At 37.1% G+C, this 27124-nt stretch overlaps 1 protein-coding gene across 22 annotated transcripts in view; it reads right to left on the reverse strand.

Moving 5' to 3' along the window:
* The window catches only part of Fam227b (family with sequence similarity 227 member B), a 157291-nt gene that overhangs the window by 122354 nt on the left and 7813 nt on the right, over window positions 1-27124 (reverse strand). For 18 of the 22 annotated variants that reach the window (XR_002025872.1, XM_019209718.2, XM_033765219.1 and 15 more), the window contains exons 2-10: window positions 24201-24260; window positions 22286-22339; window positions 15966-16197; window positions 14462-14529; window positions 9869-9904; window positions 9286-9390; window positions 7584-7682; window positions 5022-5123; window positions 1711-1837 (exon numbers count right to left, since the gene is read on the reverse strand). Coding sequence is in view for 21 of the 22 variants with exons in the window: in XM_019209718.2 (XP_019065263.1) it covers window positions 1711-1837; window positions 5022-5123; window positions 7584-7682; window positions 9286-9390; window positions 9869-9904; window positions 14462-14529; window positions 15966-16197; window positions 22286-22339; window positions 24201-24248 (871 nt within the window). In the remaining variant the exon portion in view is untranslated. The remainder of the gene's footprint in view (window positions 1-1710; window positions 1838-5021; window positions 5124-7583; window positions 7683-9285; window positions 9391-9868; window positions 9905-14461; window positions 14530-15965; window positions 16198-22285; window positions 22340-24200; window positions 24261-27124) is intronic. The other 4 variants (XM_033765221.1, XM_033765220.1, XM_033765224.1 and 1 more) reach the window with 2 other exon arrangements.

The raw sequence follows: 27124 nt of genomic DNA on the forward strand, positions 1-27124 counted from the left end.
CTGCAGCTCACTTCCTAAGATGACTGCTGTCCTCCCTCAGCTGTGAGGGCCGGTGAGTCTTCAGTGTTGACAACTACTTCTGCCTTTTCTCCCATGGGATCGGTCCGCCTTAGCAGATCTCTGTTGGGGTCCAGTGTAGTTGTGGGCATGCTCGTGGCAGCAGAGACAGCCGTGCCTGGTACACAGTACCTGGAGTGGAGCAGCCATGGACGCAGGCCCTGCAGGATGGATACATATGGAGGACGGCAATTCTGGGGTCTGGGGAATAGTGCATGGCGATATTTAGAGGGACCGAGGCCTCCAGATGAGGACAAGAGTGGTGCTTGTGCCCCTGCTGTAGCGCTGGTGACGGTGCATGAGCTGTGGGCTCTTCTGGGCATGAGGAGGTGAGGAATGCCCTCGGCTAGCGTCAGAGCATCAGCCTCCCTGAGGTTTGGGGCCTGGACACTCCCACCGGGGCCCTAGCTCCCATGTTCCAGGTGTGGCCTTCTGCCCGAGGGTCTGGGAACCTGCAGACCGCTGTGGCTCCAGTGTCCACAGCACAGGCATGTATGGAGTGGCTAGAGAAGTGAGGTACGCACAGAGAGGCGGCAGCTCCAACACCTGGTGCGTGCTCATCTGGCGATGTGGCGGCCCTGGGCCAGTACAACAGTGGCTCTTCCTCAAAGCGCGAGTGTAGCAGCATCTCCCTCTTCAGCAGATCCACCAAAGCCATAGCTGCTGGTTAAATCCACTGTGGAAAAATCACTTGGGTCCTCTGCAGATCAGGCCTCTGAGCCCTGCGTTGACAAACACTAAGGGCACATCCACCGTGGGAGCTACAGGGGGCTGGCAGCGGCTGGGAGGCCTCGGGAGCCCTCTGCAAGAGGCCTGCCAGGGTCTTTTGTGGAGTGGGCCACACGCCTGGTCCCGGGTGCCTCCACCCTCCTCTGTTCTTGGCCATCTCCGAAGAGTTCACACTTGCCAATCTCCCAGTGATCTTTCTTGGTGGTTATTCTATTTTTTTTATCCACTGTGTCGCTGTGGGCTCCTAATTGGATTCTTGAGCCTGTGCTAGGGGTATTTTTGTCCATGGCTAGTCAACTGTTTTCCTTGGTGGTGGTGGCTGCCAGAAATGACCGGTGTCTCCTAAACCACCATCCTGGGACAATCACAGTATTGAGCTAGCTCACCCTTATGACCGTTTCCTGAAAGGTCTCATCTGCAAACGTGGCCACCTTATGAGGAGAGGAATATTAGTGTTCCAACACAGTTCAGTCCATAACTGACCTGTCAAATTTGTCTGTTCTTTATAGCAACTGAAAATATTTATCTTCCATATTTAGGATATATTTTGTATATATATATATATATACACACACACACACACACACACACAACCCAGTTTTCTACAATTTCATTGCTTATAAAGTTATTTGGTTCCTAAAGTTAATAACTCATTTTGATAATACAATTTTTAGAATAAGCATTTTTAAAAAACACAGACATTGACACATCTATATTGGTGTATAAAAACTACCAATAGGGCTGGGGATTTAGCTCAGTGGTGCCTCATCTCCCTTGCAAGTGCAAGGTCCTGAGTGTGATCCCTGGTACCACAAATAAATAAATAAATAAATAAAAATGACCAGTATTTTGAGTGCAGTAAACTACACCAATTCAAAAACTGTAAGAACGAAAATATTTATTACTTAAGTAATATATTCATACCTGACATCCAAAGAAAAATGTTATTTCCCAGATCTTCTTTAAATTGATCATTAAAGAGTTTACTGGATTCTGGAAATGCTTCCAGGAACGTTGCATAGATAGCTTGTGTCAAACAATCAGGATACACCTACCAGATGGAGTCATGTTAGGTTAATTTATATTTTATATACCTTAACTATTTAAGGTCTTATCACTTTGTAAAAATATATATTTCTAATAGCTTGCATTGAAACATTTTATTACTGTCTGTAACAGTGAGGGACATGAATAAAGAAAAGCTGAAATCAAGTCAATATGATTTTTGACATTTTGTGAAAAAAAATTTAATTTGAATAAATACTAGCAATTATGATAGTTTGATAATTAGCCCTTTATTTCATTTAAACTTGCAGAAAATGGTACGTGGGTCATCAAAATAAAAAATATTTTTAAATGACTGGAGCTTGTATACGTGGGTTTACATATTGTAATTAGTATGGTTTAAATATTGAAATCATAATCAGATATATGGCATTCCCCATATCTCATAGGCTTTCGAATTTCTAAACAAGTTTCTCTCAGAAATGACTAAACAATACACGGATATCATATTTTTACATTAAAGACAAATTTATATCACTGTTTTGGTATTCTGTATTCAGTTAAGTATTTACCATCACACAGTAAGCCCTTAATTGTGCACAGTTTTATAACTGGAGGGGTCCTGAAAGGTTGCTGTGGTGGACTGGTAAACGTGTTCTAGTCTCTGGAACCTGCGGACATCAGTTTATACGGCAAAGAGGTTTTGCAGGGATGGTTAAGTTGAAGACTCTGGGAGAAATTAACCTGGATTACCCACGGGCTCTAAATGTAATCCCAAGTGTCTTTATAGGAGGGAGGTTGAGGGGAAGTTGACCAAAGAGCCGGGAAGGCAATGTGTCTACAGAAGCAGACACTGGACAGATGCAGTGATAAAGCAAACTGTGCCGCGACCCTTGGAGGACAGAAGAGGCCAGGAGTGGATTCTGTCCTTGGGCCTCCAACAGAAAACGGCCTTGCTGACACCTTCATTTTAGTTCTGTAAGATTCATTTTAGACTTCTGGCCTTTTGTACTAAGGGAATGCTTCTTTAAACAACTAAGTTTCTCAAAATTTGGTACGGTAACAACAGGAAACTGGTATGGTTACCTAGCTTGATGGTGCTCAAATTGCTGATAAATAGTTTAAGGCTTCCATGATGTTCCGAGGAGCAAGGATTTGTATGGCAAAGGAGAGGACGCAGTCAGATACTGATGAACTCAGTTTTACTGAATGAACCATGGACATTTTACTACTAGAGATGTCAGATACTATATTTTGAGAATATAAAATTATATCCACAATAACAATGAAAATCTTTTCTTTTGTTTTTGTGGGACTTGGGATTGAACTCAGAGGCTTTACACCCAGGGTCCCATTGAGTCTCTAAGTTGCAGAGCCTGAGTTCAAACTTGCTGTCCTCCTGTCTCAATCTCCATGAGCACTGGGGTTACCGGCGTGCGGCTCCAAACAAGGGGAATTTCTAAAGTCTTTTGTGAACATTCCACCTTCTGGAGACTGAAGGAAAGGAGATCAAGTGTCAACCTGTTTGGAAAATTTGTAAAGGAGTATCACTGTGTAATACTGGAAGAAAGGAAGCAAACACTACACTAAGTATCTGTTGGTTTATATTAATTTGTAGAAAGTGAGGATAATATTTTTATCCTTAAACATTAACATTTTCTCTTCCTTAGATAAATCAAGTGAATCAAGAGTAATGAAACCCTTGCTTACTTCAATGAGTTAAAAACAGTGGAAAAGAGTCCATGAGAGATGAGGCCATATCCCTATTATACCAGCCCTCTGGAAGACTGAGGCAGAAGAGACTCAAGTTGGAGCCCAGGCTGGGCAATGCAGAGATTTGATGAGATTCTTTCTCAAATTAGAGAAAATGTAAAAAGGGATTGGGATGCAACTTAGTGTGAAGACCCTAGGTTCAACTCCCAGTATCACAATACAGACATAAAATAAAAGACACAGCCATCCCAAAAGAGAACATTTGATCATAACAGCAGGACCAGGTACTAGAGAAAGAGGGATATGCAATGGTCCTGCTATTTCTTTCCTTCTTAGTTTACATTAAACAAGCCTGTTATCCTTTTATTACGGGTCCATTGTTAAAACATGATTGGTTTTATCAAACTGTGTAGGTAAGTTAGGCACATTCAGTTAACACACATTAATACAAGATCCACAAAAGGACAGACTAACCTAAAGAGTATGATTAGGAGTAGCAGCTGTTTTTGTTATCCCTAGGTAATTAATTCATAAAATTAGCAAGCTTTCATTAACTTTTTCCGGAAAATAAGAAAAAACATTTTCAGTCCTAGTTCATCTTTCAGATAAAATCCTAGTTTATCTTTCAGAATGTCACCACTCCACAAGATAACAATTTAAGTCATGGCTCTAACCAACCACCTAGCTATGAACCTGAGAGGCTCAGTGGTCTATCAAGATCACCTTGGTAATTTGTATCGGAGAACAAACATGAAGTCATCTCCTCATTCTCAGTCCACTACTGATTTCCCTTTACCACATTTTATATACGTCATTGTGAGGTTGGTCAAGGTTGGACATTTGTCAAATGTGTGATTTAGATTTACAGTGTGATTCACTGTGAAGGATATTTAAAAAATTTTCACTATGCCTTAACCATGAAAACATTTACAAACTACAAAACATTTATGTCTTAATCAGTCTTACTATTTAGTGTAACAACAGAAAAGCAAAATAAGTATTTGATTCATAATTTTATGCATTGTATTTTACTGTAACAGGTACTTAGGTCTTACATATAATACAGTCAATTACTCTCAAATGAGTCAAAAGATTCATTATAAAGTTAAAAGAAAATCATAGATCATTTTGTAAGTAAATAGAAAAAAAAAACAAAATATAAATACTCAGCGGTTCAGTGGCCTGCCTTGCAAGTGCAAGGACCCGAGTTCAATCCCCAGTACCAAAAAAATAAAAGAAGAAGAAAACAAAATATAAATAGAATACATCAATAGTTTCCAAACAAAAATCTTCTACCACTAAGGAGATTCTGTAAAACTTTGAGGTAATGGAATACACTATTCTGGGAAGGGGCAGTGGTAGTATCATAACTTTAAAAATAGCACCACCACTTATTCTACATCTGACACTTCTGCTAGCCAAAGTAACAAACTATAATCTCATATGTGTTAAAATAATTATTTTTCTATTTCATTCATTCTAAAAATAATTAGCACAGAGTTAATTTCTATGTTTACCTGAAAGAATGCATCTTTTCGACTGAGTGGTATGCTCATGAAAAGTGTCACGTAACTTTCTGCAATTCTATCAAACAGGCAGTCTTGATCTTTTCTGTCAGGCTTGGAAACAAAATGTATTAAAGTTAATATTACAACTGGAAATTGGAACATTCCTTTTTCATAAGTCTTTTAATTTCTGTTGGAGAGCTGGACATAGTGGATAGGACAACAGAAACTGAGGGCTATGTTATTTGTGCATGGGAATAGGCCTGCCTCTTTTGTTAAGCCCTTAGGGACTTCAATCAGTTAAGCGATGTTGAACTGTATTTGGATTTTGTTTCTGCTCTGGTTACTCTCAGTAAAACACAGACTTCAAATTCCTCTTGTACGATCTTGTTTGAAGACTTCTCAATGTCTTTTGACTTCATTAATTTTTCTCAAATTTCTTGTTTCCTGTTTTTATTTGTACTGACTCTCACTGTGATCATTATTATTTCCTTTCTTCTGATTGTTTTAGATTTCATTTGTTCTTTTTCTACTTCATTAAGGTAGGAGCTGTGATCACAGTTGTTGAGAACTTTCTTTTTTCAAATATAGGCATTTTAATGTTCATATAACTTTCAACTACTGCTTCAGTTACATTTCCACAAATTTTGCATTTTCATTTTCATTCAATTCAAAATACTTTCTGATTTGACATGTGGTCATTATAAGTGTGCTAGTTCTAGATGTTTACAGGTTTTTCCATATGTCTCCCAGCTTTTCATTTATAATGCAATGCCATTGTATTGGTTGGCTTTCCTGTTGCTGGGACAAAACACCTGATGTCTGCAATTTAAAGGAAGAAAGGTTCATTTTGGCTCATGGTTTCAGAGGTTCCAGTTCATGGTCAGCTGGCTCACAGTGAAAGGCCATGGAAGAAGAAAGTTGTTCAACTCAGGGCATCTGGGAAACAGCGGAAAAATATCCAGAGAGGAGGGGGCGGGGACCAGATATAGTTCCCGAGATCATACCCCCGTGACCCATTCAGACATACCCAGAAATGTACTTTCCTAGCCCCCTAGGTATCTCTCAAGGCAAGGAAGTTGGCAATCAAGATTAACCACTACCATCATTTTGTCTGAAAACATACTTTGCATGGGTATGGCTTGAATTATTAGAAATTTATCAGGATGTTCTCCTAGCTTAGAATAGAGTTTATCTTGGTAAATATTTAATATGTATTTACAAAAATATGTATATATGTATTCTGCTATTGTTGGGAGATGCTGTGGTTTGAATGTGTCCCTCTGTGGGGGTTCGTGTATTGGAAACCGGATCCCCCATGTGCTGACGTTGAGATGGGACTTCACGGGAGGCATCTGGGTCATGGGACGCACTGCTGAATTACTGCGGTTGTCATGGGAGTGAGCTGACCTCTGTCACTTTCACAATCTCTTTCTCTTTCTCCTCCCATCCTTCCCTCTGCCTGCTAGCATGAGAAGACTCATCAAGAAGGCCTTCACCAGGCGCCAGCCCCTAGATCTAGGACTTCCCGTCAACGTAAACTAACAGATATTTGTTCATACACATTACCTACCCTGTGGTATTCTGTTTTAGCAACACCAAATGCATTGAGACAGGAGGCATGCCTCGGAAACGTCAGGGCAAGCTGTTCGCCAACGTTGTTGAAGTCTTCTAGCCATTCTGATTTTCTGTACATTCGACCAGTTTCTGAGAGCGAGGTGCTGAAACCTTGAACTATACCAATGGTTCTATTTCTCCTTTAAGTATTAAAAGTTTTTATTAAGTGTGTTTTGAAGCATTTTATGAGGTGCCTAAATATTTAGGTTTGTTCTGTTATCTTAGTAAACTGGCCATGTTGTCATCGTGTGATTACTTCCTTTATCCCTGGTAATATATTAACTGCTTTGAAATCTTTGTACAATGAGTTCAAAAATATCGTGACTTTCTATGTTATGTAGTTTTTGTTGTTACTGTTGTTGTTGTATGATAGGGAGTGATGTATTTTCCAGCTATTTGTTTCTTTTTAGGGATCCAAGAACAAGTTTTAAGTATACACTGTGCTGACTGAAATTCTTCAAGTAAAATACTGCCTCAGGCACTACTTATTTCCATTCTCTTATTTTTTGCCAGACAGCATGCCCTCCTTTTTCTTTTCAAGCCTAGTCAGAATTTTCACCTTTCTGGATCCAGACAAGACCTTGTCTCAATTTGATCTGTAGACTCTCTTCCGAACTGAACCTCCTCCAATGTCACAGATTTGCAGCAGGCTTTGTAGTAAGTGTTTACCACCACATACTACTGTGAAGGAAAGCTACGACTTTATTACTCACTACAGTGTTTGACTTCACTAATCTTTTTCTGAGTAATGAAGATTTAGTATCTTGGAAGTGCAGAGTAAAGCCTCAACTCCCGTGAAAAAAGACAATAAACAAAATTTTTAACATGTATGGAATATTTAAAAATGAATCTCTGTGAAAATACACAGAAAACATTTTATATCAGTATTGCCTCTACTAGAAAAGTAACTATGGCACAAATTGACTCCTAAAAAAGAAGTTTAAAAATATTATTTACCTTAAACTTGTAGAGAAACCACCACCAAAAGCAGTCACGTAAAAGAGCAATGGAGGCTTCAGAGAGGAAATGAGTCTTCCAAATTCTAAAAACTCTTTCCTGTGGAAAAAAAGAGCTACATGGATATGAAATGTAAATCTATAACAACACATGTTAGTACAAATATACCTCATACATCTATTTAATGGTAATAGACCAGTACTGTTCAACAATATTTAGCATCAGTCATATACATATAATACTACATTTTCTAGTAGATACATTAAAAAACTAAACAGTAAAATTAATTTTAAGGATATATTTTATTTAATCAAATATATTAAAAATTCCATCACCATATAATTGATATAACAATAAGTAATGAGACGTTTTTTATTCTTTTTAATACTAGATCATTGAAATTGTATGTGTTGAAGTATGTCTTTTATAGTATATCTCAATTTACAGCATTTATCAACTATTTTCATCAAGAAGTACTAGGCTGCTGTTTAGACTGCACAGTCGTTACTCCATTCCAAACATAACTGAAAAAAATTTAAATAACTCATTCTAACTTTTAAACTTGTATTTAAATTGAAGAAATAAAATAACAAACCCAGGTCCTTAGTCACACTGGCTACATTTCAAATGCTCAAATTGGTTAGAGGTATTGAAAAAATGGTATAGGACAGACTGAGAAAGACAAAAATGGAAAATGCATGTCACAATTCCTCCTCTTTTTTTCTTGAAGGCAAATGTTGACAAGGAATCACAGAATTCTATCCCAATAGATCCCCTTCATGAATTTGTCTAAACATGGGGTTCTCCTAAGCAGACAACTCATCAAAATTGGTACATAATCTACTTACTATAATACTTGAAATGATACATTTTGGTTTAAATATGTAGATTCAACAGATCATCTTATTGTGTTCTTATTCACAAAAATTTTTAAATCCTGGATTCAGTAGAATTCAACATTTCTATTAGTGGAATATAGATAAATGTAATCTCAAATGCAAGTCAACAAAAAAGACATAATGCAAATTTGTATAACAGGAGAACTCTTTATCATATATTCAGTGGGGCACTCGTTCACAGGCCACTAAATATAGCATGGACTTCACTAGTAACAGTTTTAACTTAGATTTAGTCATTTTTAACTACAAAGGAACTATATGATGTATATAACATAAAAAGTAGAAAATACAATACAACTGAAATACAGAGGGGAAAATAAGCAGGTTTACCAGTAACCACCACAGCCCCATCCTATTCCTGGCAGTCCTGACCATGGTTCTGGTTACCTTTCTATTCTTTCAGATTTTCATCATTTGAAATCCTATATTGAAAAAGTACTACACAAAAACCCTATATTTAAAAGAACATACAGAAGGCTTGTGGAGAAGGGCTTTCATAAGTTACTCCAGGGTCAGAGTAGACAGCTAACTTATCCTGAGCTGATGGAGAGGAAGGGAGAGAGAAAAGTGCCTGTATGGTCCTGTCTGTCCATCACTCACTGTTACCCTCAGACTGACATGATATCTAATACCACTCTTCTGGTGAGCAGGGTATTAGATATCACTGGTCTCTCCCGAAAAATTTAAAGCCTAAAGGATCAAATCTTCCTTAACACCAAACTACCATAGTTTCAAAGGTTTGATTCAATAAATCATATTCTCAAGGTTTATTGTAAAACAAAAATAAAATGATATTTACATACATCAAAGTTATGAGCTTTTAAAATAAAAAGATAAATTCGTTTTGCATCCAAATGTCTAGGTAACTCAGTAACTGCACTTGTGTTGAATCCTGAGAAGTTGTAACCCTAGAAAAAAAGGAAATACAAAACAATTATTTCATCCTTAGTAAAGTAGTCTCATATGACTATAGAAGAGACGTAAATATTTAACTGCCACTCACCTGGCAACAATTTTATGTTGCTATATTAAGTAAAAAATATACATCCCTCCTACAAAATTATCTTTGTATTATCTACTTCTGTGTGAAATTAAGAGCCCTTGTATAATTACGGGCCAAACCCAGAGGCCTAGTCAAAAGCAAAATAAAATCATATTTCAGAATTAATTTTGACAGATACTCAAATGATCAAGAATTTTATTTTAGCAAGACTATATACAAAGAAATATGAACTGGGCAGAAAAGAGGAAGTTGCTATGTCTGTTACCAACTCTCTTTCCTGGAACCTCTATGCATATAACTACATCTATATTATTATAAACATTCTTTTTAGAACCAAATAATACTTTTGATAGACAATTGGGCAGAATAAAAGTTTCAAATACCTCTATATTCTTCTCCGTCTCCATCTCATCAGAAAGCTGGTAAACATTTAAAACAAAATTTTTAAAACTCTCAATTAATCCAGTAAAACGTATTCAACAATAATATTATTTATTAAATTTTTGTTAATATAGTTTTTCTAAAGGTAATTTCAACAGATCCTGAAAAGTCATCTGATAAAATTCAACAGTGAAAGCTTGGTTTTTTTTTTTTGGTACCGGGGATTGAACTCGGTCCTTGTGCTTGCAAGGCAGGCCACTGAACCACTGAGCGAAATCCCCAGCCCTGCAGTGAATGTTTTAAAACTCCTTTTGAATATAACATATAATGAATAATATAAATACCAATGTTCTTACATCCTAGAATTGGTTACTGTTGATATTTTAACATTTGCTTCAAGACTACAGCTGTAGGGAAATTCCACTTTTTGGATCCCCCTTCTGGAGAAACCAAGAGCCTTTTTTCCTTCGCCTTATTTCCAATAAAAGCTCTAACTTCCTCCTTTTGTTCACAACTTCATTTGTGAATGTTGTGAGACCACAAGCTCAGTTTATACTGAATTAACTTTTCATATTTTGGAGGTCCCACTGAGATTTGCAGTTAATAGGAGTTAAGTCCCAAATGGACAGTTTTTTGTTGTCTTTCTCTTCTTGCAATATGTTCTTGTTAAATGCTACATTTAGGAGGTAGGAGGCAGGTGAAATTTGTGCTTGCTTCCTTTTTTCCCAGATAGCCTTATGTTTCTTCTATCATTTCTCTGGTGGTAGGATAGATTTGGGAAACACATGCCTCATATAAAAATGCAAGATCCTATCATCCAACTTTGTAAAAGGTGATCTGTGCAGGCTACTGCCCTTAAATCTCAGGGGACAGGCTTCACTGGGGCAGTCTACACACACACACACACACCTTGGGAGGCAATGTCCAGCCTGTTCTACCTCACTTTCCTTTCCAATTTGATCCTCTGCGGGTGTGGGAGCAGTTTTAGCTCTTGATACACTTGATCACAGTTTCCTGAGAATGCTATCTCTTGGGTGAATTGTTCCATTAACTCACTGCAAGCTGGGGAGGACAAGAATCTCACTGCTAATCAATCCCTCTTCATGCCAACTTTCTCCTGCTGTTTTTTCTCTTTCTCCTTTTTTGGAGGCTTATTTATTTGTTTTGTTTTTTTGGTACTGGGGATCAAACTTGGGGCTTTGCACTTGCGAGGCAGGCAGCAGAACCACTGAGCTAAATCCCTGGCCCCTGGAGGCTTATTTATTAAAGACCAGAGAAACTTACCCTGAGAAATTTTTAGTCCCAATCTGTCTTCCTTCTCTTAGAGTAGGGCTGGGAACTAGGGAATATTCTCAGTCCTTCTTCCCCCTTCCAAAATGCTACTTTGGCAGGGCAGGCTGGCCTTTTTCTTTCAAGGTAAGGCTATACATTCCTGCATTGGTGATCATGTTAGTAGATCTAAAAACACCATGTAGATGGAAACAGTGATGCATGTGCCCTTTTACTGGGGTCTGCTAGATCAACCCTCTGATGAAAGTCCATAACTGCTGAACCCCAATATGACTTCTTTGAAGTCCCCTTAGATTAGCTCTCTGGAGAAAATTTCTGACTGACAGCCCCTACACTGACCCCTTTTAGCAAGTCTTCACCTCTTCTTTCCTAAAAGGATACTTCTTTTTATTTATTTAGCTTATGAGTAAGGCAGCTAGCTAGGGAAAGGGCCTGAGATACAGTTGGGCAATCAGCCAAACGGATAGGAATGAAAATAAGAACAGACAGTGAACTAAGACTTTGGAACAAGAATGAACTTCCTCAGGCAACATGGAATGCAGCCCACTCCTTACTAAGGGAGGTGCAGCCACTCCCTCCTGAAATGTGAAATAGCCAGTTTTTTCTCTAAAATCCCTATTTCCTTTCAGCCCTACATGCTGAGTAACAGGGTTAGAGATCCTGAGTTCCAGTTCATCATTTTAAATCCAGTCATCTGTGAGAGGTGGCCACTGAACAACTGAGCGATGCTATACGCTCTGTTTATCCACGAAAGGTTCTGGACCAAGGGATCATGTAGAAGCTCCACTTTTCGGATTCTCCTCCTGAAGAAACCCAGAGGTTTTCTTTTCTTTTTCTTTTTTCTTTTTTCCTCTTCCTTATTTCCAATAAAAACTCCCCTAACTTTAAAAAAAAGACTACAACTTGAAAATAAAATGTGAAGTTTATATAATAAAGTTTGGATTCTACTACAACAGGATCTCTAGTTCTGTGTTCCCTCTTCTTCGAGAAAGTCACTTTAATTTTTTTGGTTTGTATCCATTTCATTTCATTGCAAATACTTTTATACCACCACACAAGAGACTGTTTGTGTGTGTTTTAAATGTAAAGAAAACTATATATTTTATTTTGTAGCTTGCTTTTTTCACTCAATATTAGGTTTTCTCATTCTACTCAAGTTCTATTTATGTGTAATTAGTAATTTCCATATAGTTTTTTAAAACCAACCTAACCATTCCCTCCTGCACAATATGAATGATAAACAAATCAATGGAAGTTTACAGGTAACTTTTGCCAAACATTCAAAGACAAATGGTGTCTACAAATTATCTTGGGGTAGAAAGAGAAGTAAAGCTAAGTACCTCATTTTCTAGGATTAGTATGATTTTGAAACCAAAACAGTTTTGGAAAAGGCAACCATATCTTAAACCAATAATAAACTATTTAATAACATAATGGGAAAATAATCTCACTGACATTATTAGTGAAAATTTAAGTAACAGGAAAAAATAGAATAACAAATGTTTAAAATAGCCCAAGATGCAGCCTATTTTTCTTTCTTAAATATTACAATAAAAAGTATTTTTAGAAATGAAAGTTTCATTACTTAAATGTTAACTTTATATTTTGTATGTAGCCCAAGACAATTCTTCACTCAAAAAAACAGTGAGCTGAAGATGGAACATGGCAAACTGATGCATTTAAAATAATGTATTTACAATTATATTACCTTACACAAAAATAAATATCCGGTGGATCAAAGAATTAAATATTTTAAATATTATAAGAATAATACAAGCTGGGTGTGGTGGCTCACGCCTGTAATCCCAGCACTTAGGAGGCTGAGACAGGAGGATCGCTGTGAGTTCGAGACTAGCCTGGACTACATAGTGAGTTCCAGGTCAGTCTCAACTACATAGTGATACCCTGTCTCAAAAAACAAAACAAAAAAAAAAAGGATAATACAAAGAGAGATATGTGACTATACCTGTGAGCAAGCATGTGATAAAGAAATCCTTGGGAAAGTTTGTGTCCCCAAAGAGAAATTTTTAGAAAAAAATTATATAGTCATAAAAATATAAAATTCAACATAGCCAAAAACACTTTTCAGTTGAGTTACTTGAATTGAAGATGTTGCCTTCAAGTTACCATTGAAAAATATTTATTGTTGGCGAGAGGATGAGTGAGGTATAAATTACAAACTATTGATAAAAATAAGAATTGGTGCTTTCCAGAGAACAATATGGCACTGCATATCAGAACATGTGGAATATCAGTTCCTCCCCCAGGGGTCCCTCTTCTGGAAGCTTATCTCAGTAATCATGGATAAGCACAATCACTGGCTCAAATATTTTGACAACAGCTTTGTGAATGATAATGAATAGTGAAAACTAAACTAAATGTCCAACAAAAGGGCCATTACGATAGTTTATTTATGAAACACACATTTTAAAATGATACAGAATGTTACTCATGGAAATTTAATAATGCATATAGTTAATTAGAAAATGTAATTTAACCTGATTTTTCTATAAAACAAAAATGAAAATGAAGAGTGATATGATTTATAAGTGATGAGATTATAATGCTAATTTTTATCTACTTTTTGTTTCCTACAATTACGACATTATTAACTTACAATGAAGAATAAAACTTATTTTGCAACTAAAAAACGTCAAATGAGGCAGGTGGTCTAATGGTAACAGACACTTGGTATTATAGTCTTAAGACTAATTTTAGAATGTATTTTTGAAAAGAACTAAGTATATGTCAATAACTAAAAGCCTATGATAACTATAATGAAAATCTTAAGGAGATTTAAAACTCTGAATACAATGTAAACATCACAAAGAGAGCTGTTCATCCCTACATGAAGGAGGACTGACATCCGACCTGCACTACTAAGCATGTCGCAAATTATTAAGACAACAAAGTGCAAAATATATACATTAAAATAAATCAAAATTTGCAGCATAGAGAAGAGAAGGAAGGGGAAGAGGATGTAAAAAGAACTAAGATGTGTTATGTACGTGAGTCAACTTCCCATAATGAACACAATCATTATGTACTTTGAAATTGTACTAATAAAATGTGTACTAATGAAAATTTAAATTAAATTAAAAATTTGTAATGTTATGAAGATGCTAACATACTGAGTATATAAAAAGAAATGAATGTAGCTATTTCAAAACACAGAGAAACAAAATGCTAAAGTCTAAAAGAACATTTTTGAAAATGTTATCAGTGCTTATCTATGGAATGACAGTTTATATTTTTTTGGGAAAATACAATTTTTGAAGGATGATATAAAAACATAACTACCATACCATTATCTTCTTTTGTTTCTGGTATTTCTTTGGAAATGCCTTGTATCGTTGCAATTTTTCATAAGAACCTTTAAAAAAAGAATTCATATCATACATCCTTTAAAAGTGAAGAAAACTCTAAATACTGCTACAATTTATAAATAAAATTATCTAATGGGATCAACTAGTGATTTTGTTAAGTATAATATTAGACATGTTCTTAACAAATTCGAAATATTTTATATCTCCAGTTTCCTTTAATTTTTCTGAAATACTCTGTCCCTAACAGTCTACAGAACTCATTTCTATATGTAAAGTTTTATCTCAGCCAATCTCTACGAGACAGGCCTGCATTTTTCAGACAGTGCAGACACTTAGCTTCTGTTGTTGCACAGCTAACTTAAATTCAGGAAAGTGCTATACTATTGTGCATGGCCGAAGGAAAGACTGTGGGGACTTTCAAGCCACAAACTTAGACTTTAATCTCTGATCTCTACATTTGAAGACACTGAATATATGTAAAACTTTTTAGAAGAAGGAGAAAGTTATAAAGAGATATATTCATATTTTTCTTTTGTAGATTTTTTTCTTTTCAAAAAGAATAATGTTTGTATTCATTTCACATACATGTATATGTGTGTATATACAGTTTATATACATATATACACATATCGGGTATATATACTAATATACTTCAAGAGTATATATATGTATGGCTTACATAAATTTAAAAATTGATAAAATGTTTAAAACATGAAAATGTAAGAGTGAATTTAATACTAGTGTGAGCATATTTGCAGACTTTGAAAAATCTAAAGCCAGAAAGTATATTAAATAACTAAAGACTGCAGCTAGCAAATATATTTAATATATAAAAATACTTTATAATTATAGCCAATATCATCAGTTTCAAGGCTTCTATAGGAGAAATATTCCCATTAAATCAATAAGACAAGAATTGCCATTAGTATTTAAAACTGCCCTGCAAGTGTTAATCAATACAATGGACAAGAATAAAGTTCAGTACAACTTGACAAGAATAAAAGTCCTGAAAACGAAACACTGTCCTGCTCTGTGATACACTTTTCACTCAATTCACTGATCTCGAGCTGCACACTAAGGACTCTTAGAAACCTACAACTCAGCCCATGTAGATCAACTCACACTCCTATTACTTCTGGTTTTGTAGATTTCTGTTCTTCTATCCTGACCCTGTGGACTTGCTTATTTCTCATGATGTCAGTTTATCTCCGATTTTTGCTCCCTCCACCCCAGTTTAACGAAGTTTGTAACTGTTCTAGTCGTTTCCCTCATAACAGTTTCCTTGGAACAACATATTTTTATGTTCAGCCAAGTCTAAAAATCAGACCCATCTTAAAATAAGACATAATTTTTGGTTTTAAGATTTTATACATCGAGATCTCATTCTTTACACGAACACGCAGAGGCAGCAGATAGACTAATACACAGAAACACACACCCACAGCTCAGCATTACTCTAGTCACGTAAAAACTGAAGGCTTACTTGTCTTGGAAATCATGCTGGTCAGCTCAAACAATATGGAGGCATGGTCTTGCAGAAGAAGCGAGCATTCCTTTAATCTTGACTCCATGATTATGATCGCCTCAAATATCCGGGGGACGTCATTCCATAGCTGAGTATAAACTGAAGTAAAGGAACTATCTTCTTTTATTTTTTTCAGAGTGTATGTCCACGCTTCATTATCTGGCCAACTGATTTCTCTGGGCCAATAATCCTGCAAAAAATGTGAAAGAGAGGAAAAAATTTCATCATTTTTAATAAATTTTCAGGGAACTAGGGCCCCTTGCCACTCTGGGGCATTATGAGTATTATGAAGATATATAAGTGCCCTCTCCCAAACCCTGACAAGGTCTCATAATAATAACACAAGATCACAGGATAAAGTCTCAGAAGAAAAACCTCAACAATTTATATTAACAGCTGCATTTGAAAATATAACCTTGTGCGTGTTAGAGCAGCTGAGTGAACAGTAAGGCCAAAGGGAATTTGGGAAGATTTTACAATATGTATAAACCTTTATGAAAATGTACCCTTCATGCCAGCCTGCAGATGTCACGTCTTTGCTCTCAAGATTCCAAAGAATACTGGCTGAGCAGCTCTTGTATGAAAATCTGAAATCTGCAACACTTCAAGATCCCAAACTTGTTGAACTCTGACCTGACACCACAAGTGGAAACTTCCATATCAGATCTCATTTGACAGGTTGCATTCAAAATACACATGTACAACTAACTTATAGTTTATTCAGAATCCCCAGGGGGAAAGAAATTCCCTTCTGTTCCCCTGCAGCTGCAAGAGCCCAGAGGCCCCTGTGTAAGCATGTCCACAAACAGCAATAAAAGTGGTGGCCACAAGGGGTAACAAGGTGGCACGTGTGTGGGATGGACACATTGACACTGATCTCACAGTGCTGCACACGCAGACAAGAGCCACATGCATTGCTCATTGTGGGTTTTTGTTTGCTTTTATGCTTATTCTCTGATCTGTACTGTGAAGATATGGTTATAAATTTTATTCTTAAGTGCAGTAATCCCTATGGGCAACAGTGGTTAAAGAAAAGAAGCACTTGTTTTTCCTTAGTGCAGAAAGTGAAGCTGTTGGAGAAACCGGACAGCAGTGTAGTGTGAACCATCTTACAGGAGAGGATGGTGATGGAATGACGACCATCCATGACCTGAAGAAACGGCAGTCAAAGGATTGACTGGGGGCCCAAAGCCTTCAATACCCAGAAAATGATGCTTAAACAAGCCCAATTCTTTTACTGAATTCTTAGAGGTTGTGCTATTAAGTGGATACCAGTTGATGTTCTTGAAGTAGATAACATCTTACAGTAGAGAATAATTGCTAGCCCTCTAATCACTATCTTTCCCTAATCCTTTATATTGTGTGTTGAGTGCCATCGGAAAAATAAATTTCAAGCCAACGTCCAGGCACACACTTGTAGTCCTAACCGTGCAGGAGGGCTGAGATGGGAAGACACCTGAGAGTGAATTCAATACCAGCTTGGACAACACAGGGAGCCCCTTTCTCGGCATACACACACACACACACACACACACACGCGCATGCACACACACATGGATGCACACACACACACACACACACACGCGCATGCACACACACATGGATGCACACACACACACACACACACACGCGCATGCACACACACATGGATGCACACACACACACACACACACACGCGCATGCACACACACATGGATGCACACACACACACACACACACACGCGCATGCACACACACATGGATGCACACACACACACACACACACACGCGCATGCACACACACATGGATGCACACACACACACACACACACACGCGCATGCACACACACATGGATGCACACACACACACACACACACACGCGCATGCACACACACATGGATGCACACACACACACACTCGTGCAAATTGTGTAGCTAGACCTCAGGAAAGTAAGCAATGAATAGGCTGGTGAGCTGCCTGGGGGGAAAAAATGATATCATTACCGCCACAGGGGAAATCAACACAATTAGAGGTTAAGCATCAGGGTCCAAAGTGCTTATATTAATTCAAAGGAAAAGAATGCATTCACATTCCAAAGGAGCAAAGAACTGGACTGGAAATTTCGGTTCCCCACAGAATTCAATTCTCCAATACAGGATGATGGTCCTCAGTGACAACTTCGAGAAAACAATTATCTTACATAAGACAAGGCCAAGGAAGCAGGAATTGACTAGGTATTTATGTTTCATTATAGCAATTAATTTTGGCAATGGCAGAAGCACAAATGATTACATGGTAGTACAAAACTAGAGACAGAAAAGGAAGAGTAAATAGACAAAAGGGCTCTCCCGAAGTTTGGAGAAGGGCTTTTGTTTACTGAATACTGGTCAGGCCTTCATGCACATCCCAGCCCCCAGTGACCACTGAGTTTCAACAAGATAAAGAGCATGGCCAGGGTTAGAAGAAGTGTTAGGTAGCCCCTCCTCCTTACCTTAAGCTTTGATATAAGGAAGAATTTAAATGAATGAATGGGTGGATGAGTGAATGGAAAACAAATAAAAGAAAGCAGGCTATTTCTTGAATAAAGCAAAGAGGTTCAAAATAATCTATAATAAAAGTAACTTTGTTCCTTTCAGAAAAATTATAGTGGAGGTCTGAGTTCCCCTTAGGTCTGGATTACAAATCTAGCAGGTCTATCAACAAATATGGACCTTAATATACTATGAGAAGATGAAGTACTTCTCAGAAGAAAGAAAAAGTGCAATAATGTGGAGTTAAAATGTGATGTGCAGAGAAGGAAGGCATTAGAGACTAGAAGGAGAGTGACAGAAATTCCATAAATTAGGGAGTTTTGTTTATTTTATGCATCACTCTGTTTTCAGTGTCCAGAAAATACCTGAAAATGATATGGTAATAAAAATAATGAGATGGATGAATGTGTAAGACAACAGTTGACAATGAAGTAACAATAGCAGGACAAGAGAATGCTATAAAAATAAAACACAAAAATATTTTACAATAAAAGTAGAATGGTGATGAACTGAAGAGGGAACAACAAGAGGAAAATGTAGGAGCTGGTCACCAGAAAGATGAGAATGTGGAAATCATTAAAAGGAAATAGGTACAAAGAATCATAACAAAAATAGGAAGAGGAAGAAGAGAAGAATAGGAAGAATAATATATTTAAATTACAAAAGAAATGCAGAAATGGTAGCAAATGGCAAAATAGAAAGGACTTAGATGATGTGATAAAATAAACAATACAAGATGACCTGTCGGTTGCAGGTGCTGCTCTAGAGCTGGCAGGGTCCGGACTTGGACACAGGCAGCTGGGCCCCAGAACCTCTGTCCTTACCCAATACAACACTGTACAGACACCGATCTCTGCCTTCACATTTTGTAAGAAAAAACAAAACAAAACCCCAAAACCAGAAATAGGCCTTCTAGGAAGTGATAGGCAGTTTAGAATATGTTCCTCATTTCTCTTTTGCTTTACACCTTTGTTTACAGTGTGCCTCAACTCTGCAAGATGACAGCATCGTGAAGGCAAGTCTGCCTGCTTTTACTCACTGATGGATGCTGAGTGTCTATGTTGTTGGCACAGAGATGATACTCAAAAATATTTCTTAAATGAATTCACAGCAGTTATTGCTTTCTTACCATTGGCTGTAAGACAAAACTTAGTTCAGCAAGCAAAATTGAAATATTTACTTGTATTCCTTGATATTTTCAAATATCAGAAGAAGTTTGGCCATGGAGAGCCATAAAGACTTAAAAAACAAGCTACAGATTATGAATATTATCTTGGGAAATCCAGAAAAAAAAAAGAAACATCTACGGATAAATTTGTAAGTGACAAAATGGTACAGCTGGATATGTGGTTTTATCAAACGCTATCTGGTAAAAATTGAAGAGAATAATTACAGCCTCTGCAGTGAAATATCAGTATGTCCTTTGATACAATGGCAACATGACTGACAGAAGACACAGGTCTTGATTTTATTCTATGTGTAGGGAAGGGCTGGAAGAAACTGATGATCTTCATTTCATTAGTATCATTTTCAACTTAAACAGAAGAATTGTGAATTTTCTGCTTCAAATAGTTAGAAATTACCAAGCATAATACATGTATAACATATGGTCCAAATATCACCATTATTTGTTGTGTTGTAAGACTTGAATAAGCTAAAGTGACTCCATGCTAATAGGCCAGACTGTGCTTCTTCATATGCTAATTACTACCTTGGTTAACAGCCCGTGCAGGGGCAAATGGTATGACAAAAGGTGACCGTAGAACATTTCCTGCATAAGATAAGCAATGTGTTTGCAGTCTTGTTCTGTGAATTCCCTGACTCTTTGTTTAGAAAAACCTTATAAAAAGTACCTCAGCCCCTGAGTAGTTGCCTCTCTGAGCGACCTGGCTCCAGGAGTGCCGTCTGGGCAGACTAATAAAGGTCTATTTATCATCTAGCCTGGTGTGTTCCCTCCTGGGTTTCTCGTTTCTCCGTCGAGCTCCCGGAGCCTCGCTGGGTGTTAGGGCCCAGCATCGTGGAGGCCTTTTTGGCTGTTCACGGCTTCTGGAAGTAAGGCCCTGGGTCTTGCCTCCCGAGCCATCGCTGGGCTATAGGACTCAGCATCGTGAAGGCCCTTTCGGCTGTTCACGCTCCGTGGAGTGGAAGTGAGACTTTTAAGTCTTACAGTGTCATTTAATTTTAACTATAATCATTGTCCTTGACAGTAAAAAAAGAAAAACCTCAAATATTGATATTAGGCTGCAGCACATTTCCATCACTGTTTAAATCAAAATAGTTGCAAAAATCTTGTCCTAAAAGCACTTCAAAATATTTGGCTCTACTGTAAGACTTGAATAGGCTAAAGTGACTCCATGCTAATAGGCCAGACTGTGCTTCTTCATATGCTAATTACTACCTTGGTTAACAGCCCGTGCAGGGGCAAATGGTATGACAAAAGGTGACCGTAGAACATTTCCTGCATAAGATAAGCAATGTGTTTGCAGTCTTGTTCTGTGAATTCCCTGACTCTTTGTTTAGAAAAACCTTATAAAAAGTACCTCAGCCCCTGAGCAGTTGCCTCTCTGAGCCACCTGGCTCCGGGAGTGCCGTCTGGCCAGACTAATAAAGGTCTCTTTACCATCTAGGCTGGTGTGTTCCTTCCTGGGTTTCTCGGTTCTCTGTCGTGTTCCCGGAGCCTCGCTGGGTGTTAGGGCCCAGCATCGTGGAGGCCTTTCGGCTGTTCACGCTCCGTGAAGTGGAAGTGAGACTTTAGGTCTTACACTACTACAGTGACTAAAATAAACTTTTGCAAACTAGGAATATTCTCATTTTCTATTTGCTTCTAAAGGAAATCTTTTTCCAAAAACACTAGAGAAAAACATTCATGTAAATAAATACAGAAATGAAAAATAGATGTATAAAAATAGGGATGTCCAAAACTGCATAGATGTAATTCATCAAAAATACAAGAACGCCTTATTTAAAAAGTTGCCTTCTTATTTCTACACAGACATCTTTATCTTGCCCTTTAACTAACTTACCTCAGTGCAAACTAAATCTGCCCTTCACACTTGGAAGTGCAGAGAACCCAGGCCCAACTTCTTAGCAATCCTAGTAACTCCACAGGGAGCCAGTAGTTACGCATAATAACAGAAACTGTAACTCTTCAGTGTGAGCACACATTTGGACTATTGTGTCCTGATCCAACAATCCAGGAATACTGATGTACTGCCTTTCCAAATTACTTGTCTCAGCTGTGCCACGTAGATAAGTAAACTAAGTCTAATTGTCAGATTTTCTTTAAAATATATATATATATATATATCCCTAATATTAAAAATCCCTAATATTAGCAAAAGTACAGTGGTACCTTGGTTCATGAATTTAATTCATTTCATGATTCTGGGGAAGATGGCTGCCAAGATGGCCATGTTTCTCTTCCTGCAGGGAAGATGGCTGGGGTTGTGTTCCTCACCTGATAGAGTTTGCGAATGGAAGCAAAATTTTGCCAAATGCTTCATTTGGTAAACAGAAGCATTTGTGAGCTGAGGCATTACAGTAATGTCCTCATAGGGCTAAAATGTTTTAAATATGAAAAGGAGGCTACTGACAAGAAAAAACGACTACAGCAGGAGCCTAATGAATTGAATATTTACAAAGACTTCTCACACTGAAATTATTTTCTTGAATTTCTGTTCTTACAGTTTTTCCTAAGCTGCCAACAACTCCGTATTTGACATTTAAAAAAAGATATATTGGCCCACAAAATAGCATGCCCTACTCACCCAATTTTGCAACTTTAAGAATTCTTCAATGCTTTTTGGAGGTTCCTGCATTTTCTAATGAAGCACAATTAGTATTGTTTATTGACATAAATTTAGATTATAATATTTATACATAATTTACTTAAAATATGATACTGAAATTATAATTTTCAGATCTATGACATTATGAAACATTCACTTTGCAAAGATCCTGCAATTTGAAAAGGAACAGAGATTAATACCTAAATTTTCTCCTCTAAATCAAATTCTATAAAAGGCTTTCCTCTTACACATTGCCTCTAGTCCACATGATTCTTGCTGAATGTCCTTCATTCTAATTTCCTATGAGAATTTCAAATTTGGGGGGAGCTATCGTAGAAGAGCCCAAAATATGATAACACACTCTTTTTGCTGATGAAGTATTTTAAAAGGCCACAGTAGTGAAATGGTGGAAGCAACTTAAGCATTAGACTGCCTCAGTCTAATAAGTAATAATCCCATTTTAATTTTTTTGTAGTTTCTTTGTGAGTTGAGAACATATTAATTTTAGTCAAGCCTGAACTTGCTCCTTCTTTCTTGAGAGACTTTGAACACATTCTTCTTTTTGCTTAGACAGAGGAACATCTGTCCCAACCCTTCTTGGCCTATTTAGCTGCTACTTAAGATAAAGAGTTTCCCCAAGGTAATACAAAGCCAAGTTATACCGCCATGAGGACTGACGCTATGGGGCAATTATTGCTGAATTGTCTACATTTCACACAGTGGTTGTCTTGTAATCTATGAGATTCGCCATGTGCATAAATTCATGAAAAATGAATAGATGAATGTGAGAAACATATAGGTATTTGATAAATAATAATAACAACAACATTTCTAGAGAATAAAAAGCCAGAAATTTAGAAAAGAGGAATTCAGAATTCTATATCCTAAAAGCCAGGATGACGTGGCTGAAGAGATTGTGTCACATTTTTATTTACTAAAACACATATTTTACACCAATGTATAAAGTAGACAACATTGTAAAATATCTGGGTTATGCTCTGTATAAGTAATTACACATTTGTGGTTGAAAGGAGTATTTCACTCTTAATATTGTTCAAAAATATATGAAGAATATAAGTAAATAAACAATAATAACATAAAGGATACATGTGACAACCACTATGGGAAGTAAGTCTTCAGGCAGAAGCATAGGTGAATATAGTTGCCAAGGAAATTGTATGGAGAGAATGGAGTTGGAGGGCTGGTCAAACTGAAATGGGGGAGAAGTGGGAGATGTGGAACGCACAGAAATATGCCCATGATCCAACATCTTCAGGGACACTGAGTGTGGCCATCTGACTAGAAGGAACTAGCATTATTTTTTAAAATTCACAGAATGTAAAGGAGCCTAATTAAAACAATTTAAGAGCTGACTTTGTTTCTTGTAACGGTTGTCCACTTAGGGTACAAACTGAAAATACCCACATTTCAATTAAAGGGAATCAGGAAAATGAATCATGGAAATGAATTTTGCATAGAGAAGTTCCAGGTAATTTCAATATAAATTCCAAAGTTCTTTGAGGTAAAGTAAAAAGGAGGTGAGGCCTACATGACACAGATCTCTGCTTTTAATGAACTATAGACTAATTCTCTATTGTAACAACAGGAAAAACTTGAATGAAATAAAAATCATACTTTTCTGTGTTTAATGGCAATCAGCAGATGCCAGTAAACACGGACAGTTACATACTGTATGAAGACTCCTTTGTTCAAAAATTGTTAAGAACTTGAAGATGGTGACATCAGAGTACTCACCATCATGATGCACAAGGCTTGGGGCAGCTGCAGAGGCTGCAAGCCCAGTTATCCAGCCCTGCCTGCAAAGTCTGACAACCTGAAATCCTGAGAGGAAAGATGGCTTTGTGAGTGAGTATAATGCCAACAGCTTGCTTACCCAGGAGCCAGCTTTGTATGTCTGGTGATACTTCCGTTGGCCCGCCATGGTGCAGTGAACCTGTGGAGGTGAAGAGAGAGCTGCTGGGCCTTGGGTGTCAGTGTGAGTCAGGGTGACAAACTGAAGAGATGTCCAGACCAAGGCTACAGACGGCCCAGCAACCCCTTCCCCTTACCTGCAAACCTCACACTGACAAACAGCTGTAGAGACAGGGACTGGAAAGGGAAAACCTGTCCTGGTCAATACCTGCGTGTAGTTCTTAGGTTCTGGGGCACAGCCAAAATTGACCCCATTCATGAACCAAAAATATCAAAACTTTTAGTCCAAAATTCTCCCAGTTCAAATATTGACAAGATATAAATGGTAGCTTTGAGTTAACCACCGTGATCTCTAATCTTCAACTTTAAGAGAACTCTAAGGAAACAGCCTCTCTCGTATTAAATGCCCAAAAAAGAAAAAGGCTTGTGCCCTCTGAAAATTAAACAAAATTAAATTTTGGTCTCCACAGTGTTTGCTACCTTGGCCCAACACATAACAAAACAATTGCAAAGCCACTCCCGTCATCTGACACTTGGGAGGCTGAGGCAAGAGGATTGAAAGTTAGAGCCTGGCCTGAGCAATTTAGCAACTTAGTGACCCCTCCCCCTACAAAACCCCACATCTCTGGCCATTAGAGAAACGTAAATTAGAACAATGCCAAGATTTCATCTTACACCACAGAGAATGGCAATCATCAAGAAGTAAAAAGGTAACAAATGCTGGCATGGCTGTGACAAAAAGGAAACTTCCTATACTTTTGATGGGGATATAAACTAGTACCACCATTATGGGAATCACTGTGGAGATTCCTCAAAGACCGGACATTAGAAAATCCATATGGCCCAACTATCCCCCTTCTGGGCTATCCTCCCCAAAGAGCTAAACACATCATATTACAGTGATATATTCATGCCAATGTTTATAGCAGCCCAATCAGAAGAGCTAATTCGTGGAAGCAGCCTGTATACCTAGCCATCAATGATTGGATAAAGAAAATATGGCTTCTATACATAATGGAATATTAACCAGCTATAATGAAGGACAAATTCAAGACTTTTGAGGGAAAATGGATGCACCAGGAAATGATGTTGTATGAAATATATCAGACACACAAGCCTGTATGCTATTGCTCATGTGAGTAAGACAAAGTACAAAGAACACAATAAAGAATGGACAGGAGACAAAGGGATGGAAAGGGGTCCAGAGACCAAGGGGAGCAGAAAGAGAAGGAAGGAGAAGAAGGATATGTCATGTACAGGAATCTAGTAGCCTCAATGAATATAAACAGCATATGCCATAAATATGGGCTAAGATTAATAATATCAACAAGGATAAAAATGGGAAAAGGGAATTAATAGGAGGAGGGAGGAAGGGGGAGAGAAAAGGGATTTTAAGAAGAACCAAGCTATATTATATACATGTACACATTCCCTAAGATGACTGTAAAGTGCATGCACTGTAAACATGTACCAAAGAAAACAAAATCCCAAAACCAAAACCAAAACCCAAACCAACCAACCAACCAAGCCTGGGGATGTAGCTCACTGCAAAGGTCCTGGCTTTAACTTCCAGAACTGGGGAAAAAATGACACAGGAAGGGTAGTGTCTATGGGGGGTTAGAATCCAGGGAAAACATTTGATTGATATAAACTAATGAACTAAGAAAAGAGTTATTATAATTATCATACAAGGGCTTTAAAGCAACTACTCTAAACATGTTAGACTTTACAATATAGGTTGGATATTAGTGCTTGAAGATATGGGGGAATCCTAGAAAAGAAACAATGCAAACTGCAAAACCATCCAAACTCTAATAGTAAGCTAGGAATAACTAAGCTAAGTGTTTGTGTATCTAATAACAAAGTCCAAGGTAAATACATTAGAAATTGATAAATCTCAAGGGAAAAACGAAATCATATTTATAGTTGGAGATCTGATACATTTACCTGTGTAAGTGATGAGTAAAGTATGCACAAATGAGATTTCAGCAACATTATAAAGCAATTTAACCCAACTGATATTTATAGAACTACCCCTCACAACTACAGGACATAGTCTTACTAAGGAAACACAGTGCCAAGTGGACCTAGGCTGTACCATAAAATAATTTTTAATTTTTAAAATTATTTGAAATTTAGAGCATGTTCTGTGACTCTGATAGAATTAAAACAGACACAATAATGTAAAGATATTCATAAAATCTTTATTAAGTATTTCTAAATAATATTTGGCTTAAAAGAAAGTAATAAGGAATGTTAAAAATATTTTCTAACTGAATGATAAAGGTAATGAAAATGCATATCAATATTTGTGGCATGTAAGTAAAGCTGTGCTTAGAAGAAAACATTTATTTTAAAGTGCTTAGGAAGCTAAAACCCTAAAAGATTCAAAAAATACATAGAAATAATAAAGATATGAACACAAATCAATAAATTAGAATACAAAAACACAGAAATCAACAAATTAAAGTCAGTGTTTGAAAATATGAAAATATTGATAAATCCTTAGAAGTGAATTTAAAAGAAATATAAATGACCAATATCAGAAAATGAGAAAGCTGATATGATCACAGATCCTATATATATAAGAGCAAAGGGCATATAATTAAAAACTTTATATCAACAAATTGTGACCTAAATGAAATGAAAAATTATTGAAATAAAAAGCAATAAAAAATAAAAACAGGCATGGTCAACCTTATTATCACTATATATTTTCTTAGACATTTTGAATTCATAATTTAAATTCTTTTCATCAAGAAATTCCAGGTCTGGACAGTTATAGCATGCAAAAAAGACAGACAGACAGACAGAAAGAAAGAAAGGAAAGAGAGACAGAGACAGAAAGAGAAAGAAAGAGAGGAAGAAGGGGCAAGCCAATTTAAC

The sequence above is a fragment of the Fukomys damarensis genome, unplaced genomic scaffold, assembly GCF_012274545.1.
Source record: "Fukomys damarensis isolate Sample0158 unplaced genomic scaffold, DMR_v1.0_HiC HiC_scaffold_17, whole genome shotgun sequence".
Lineage (NCBI taxonomy): Eukaryota > Metazoa > Chordata > Mammalia > Rodentia > Bathyergidae > Fukomys > Fukomys damarensis.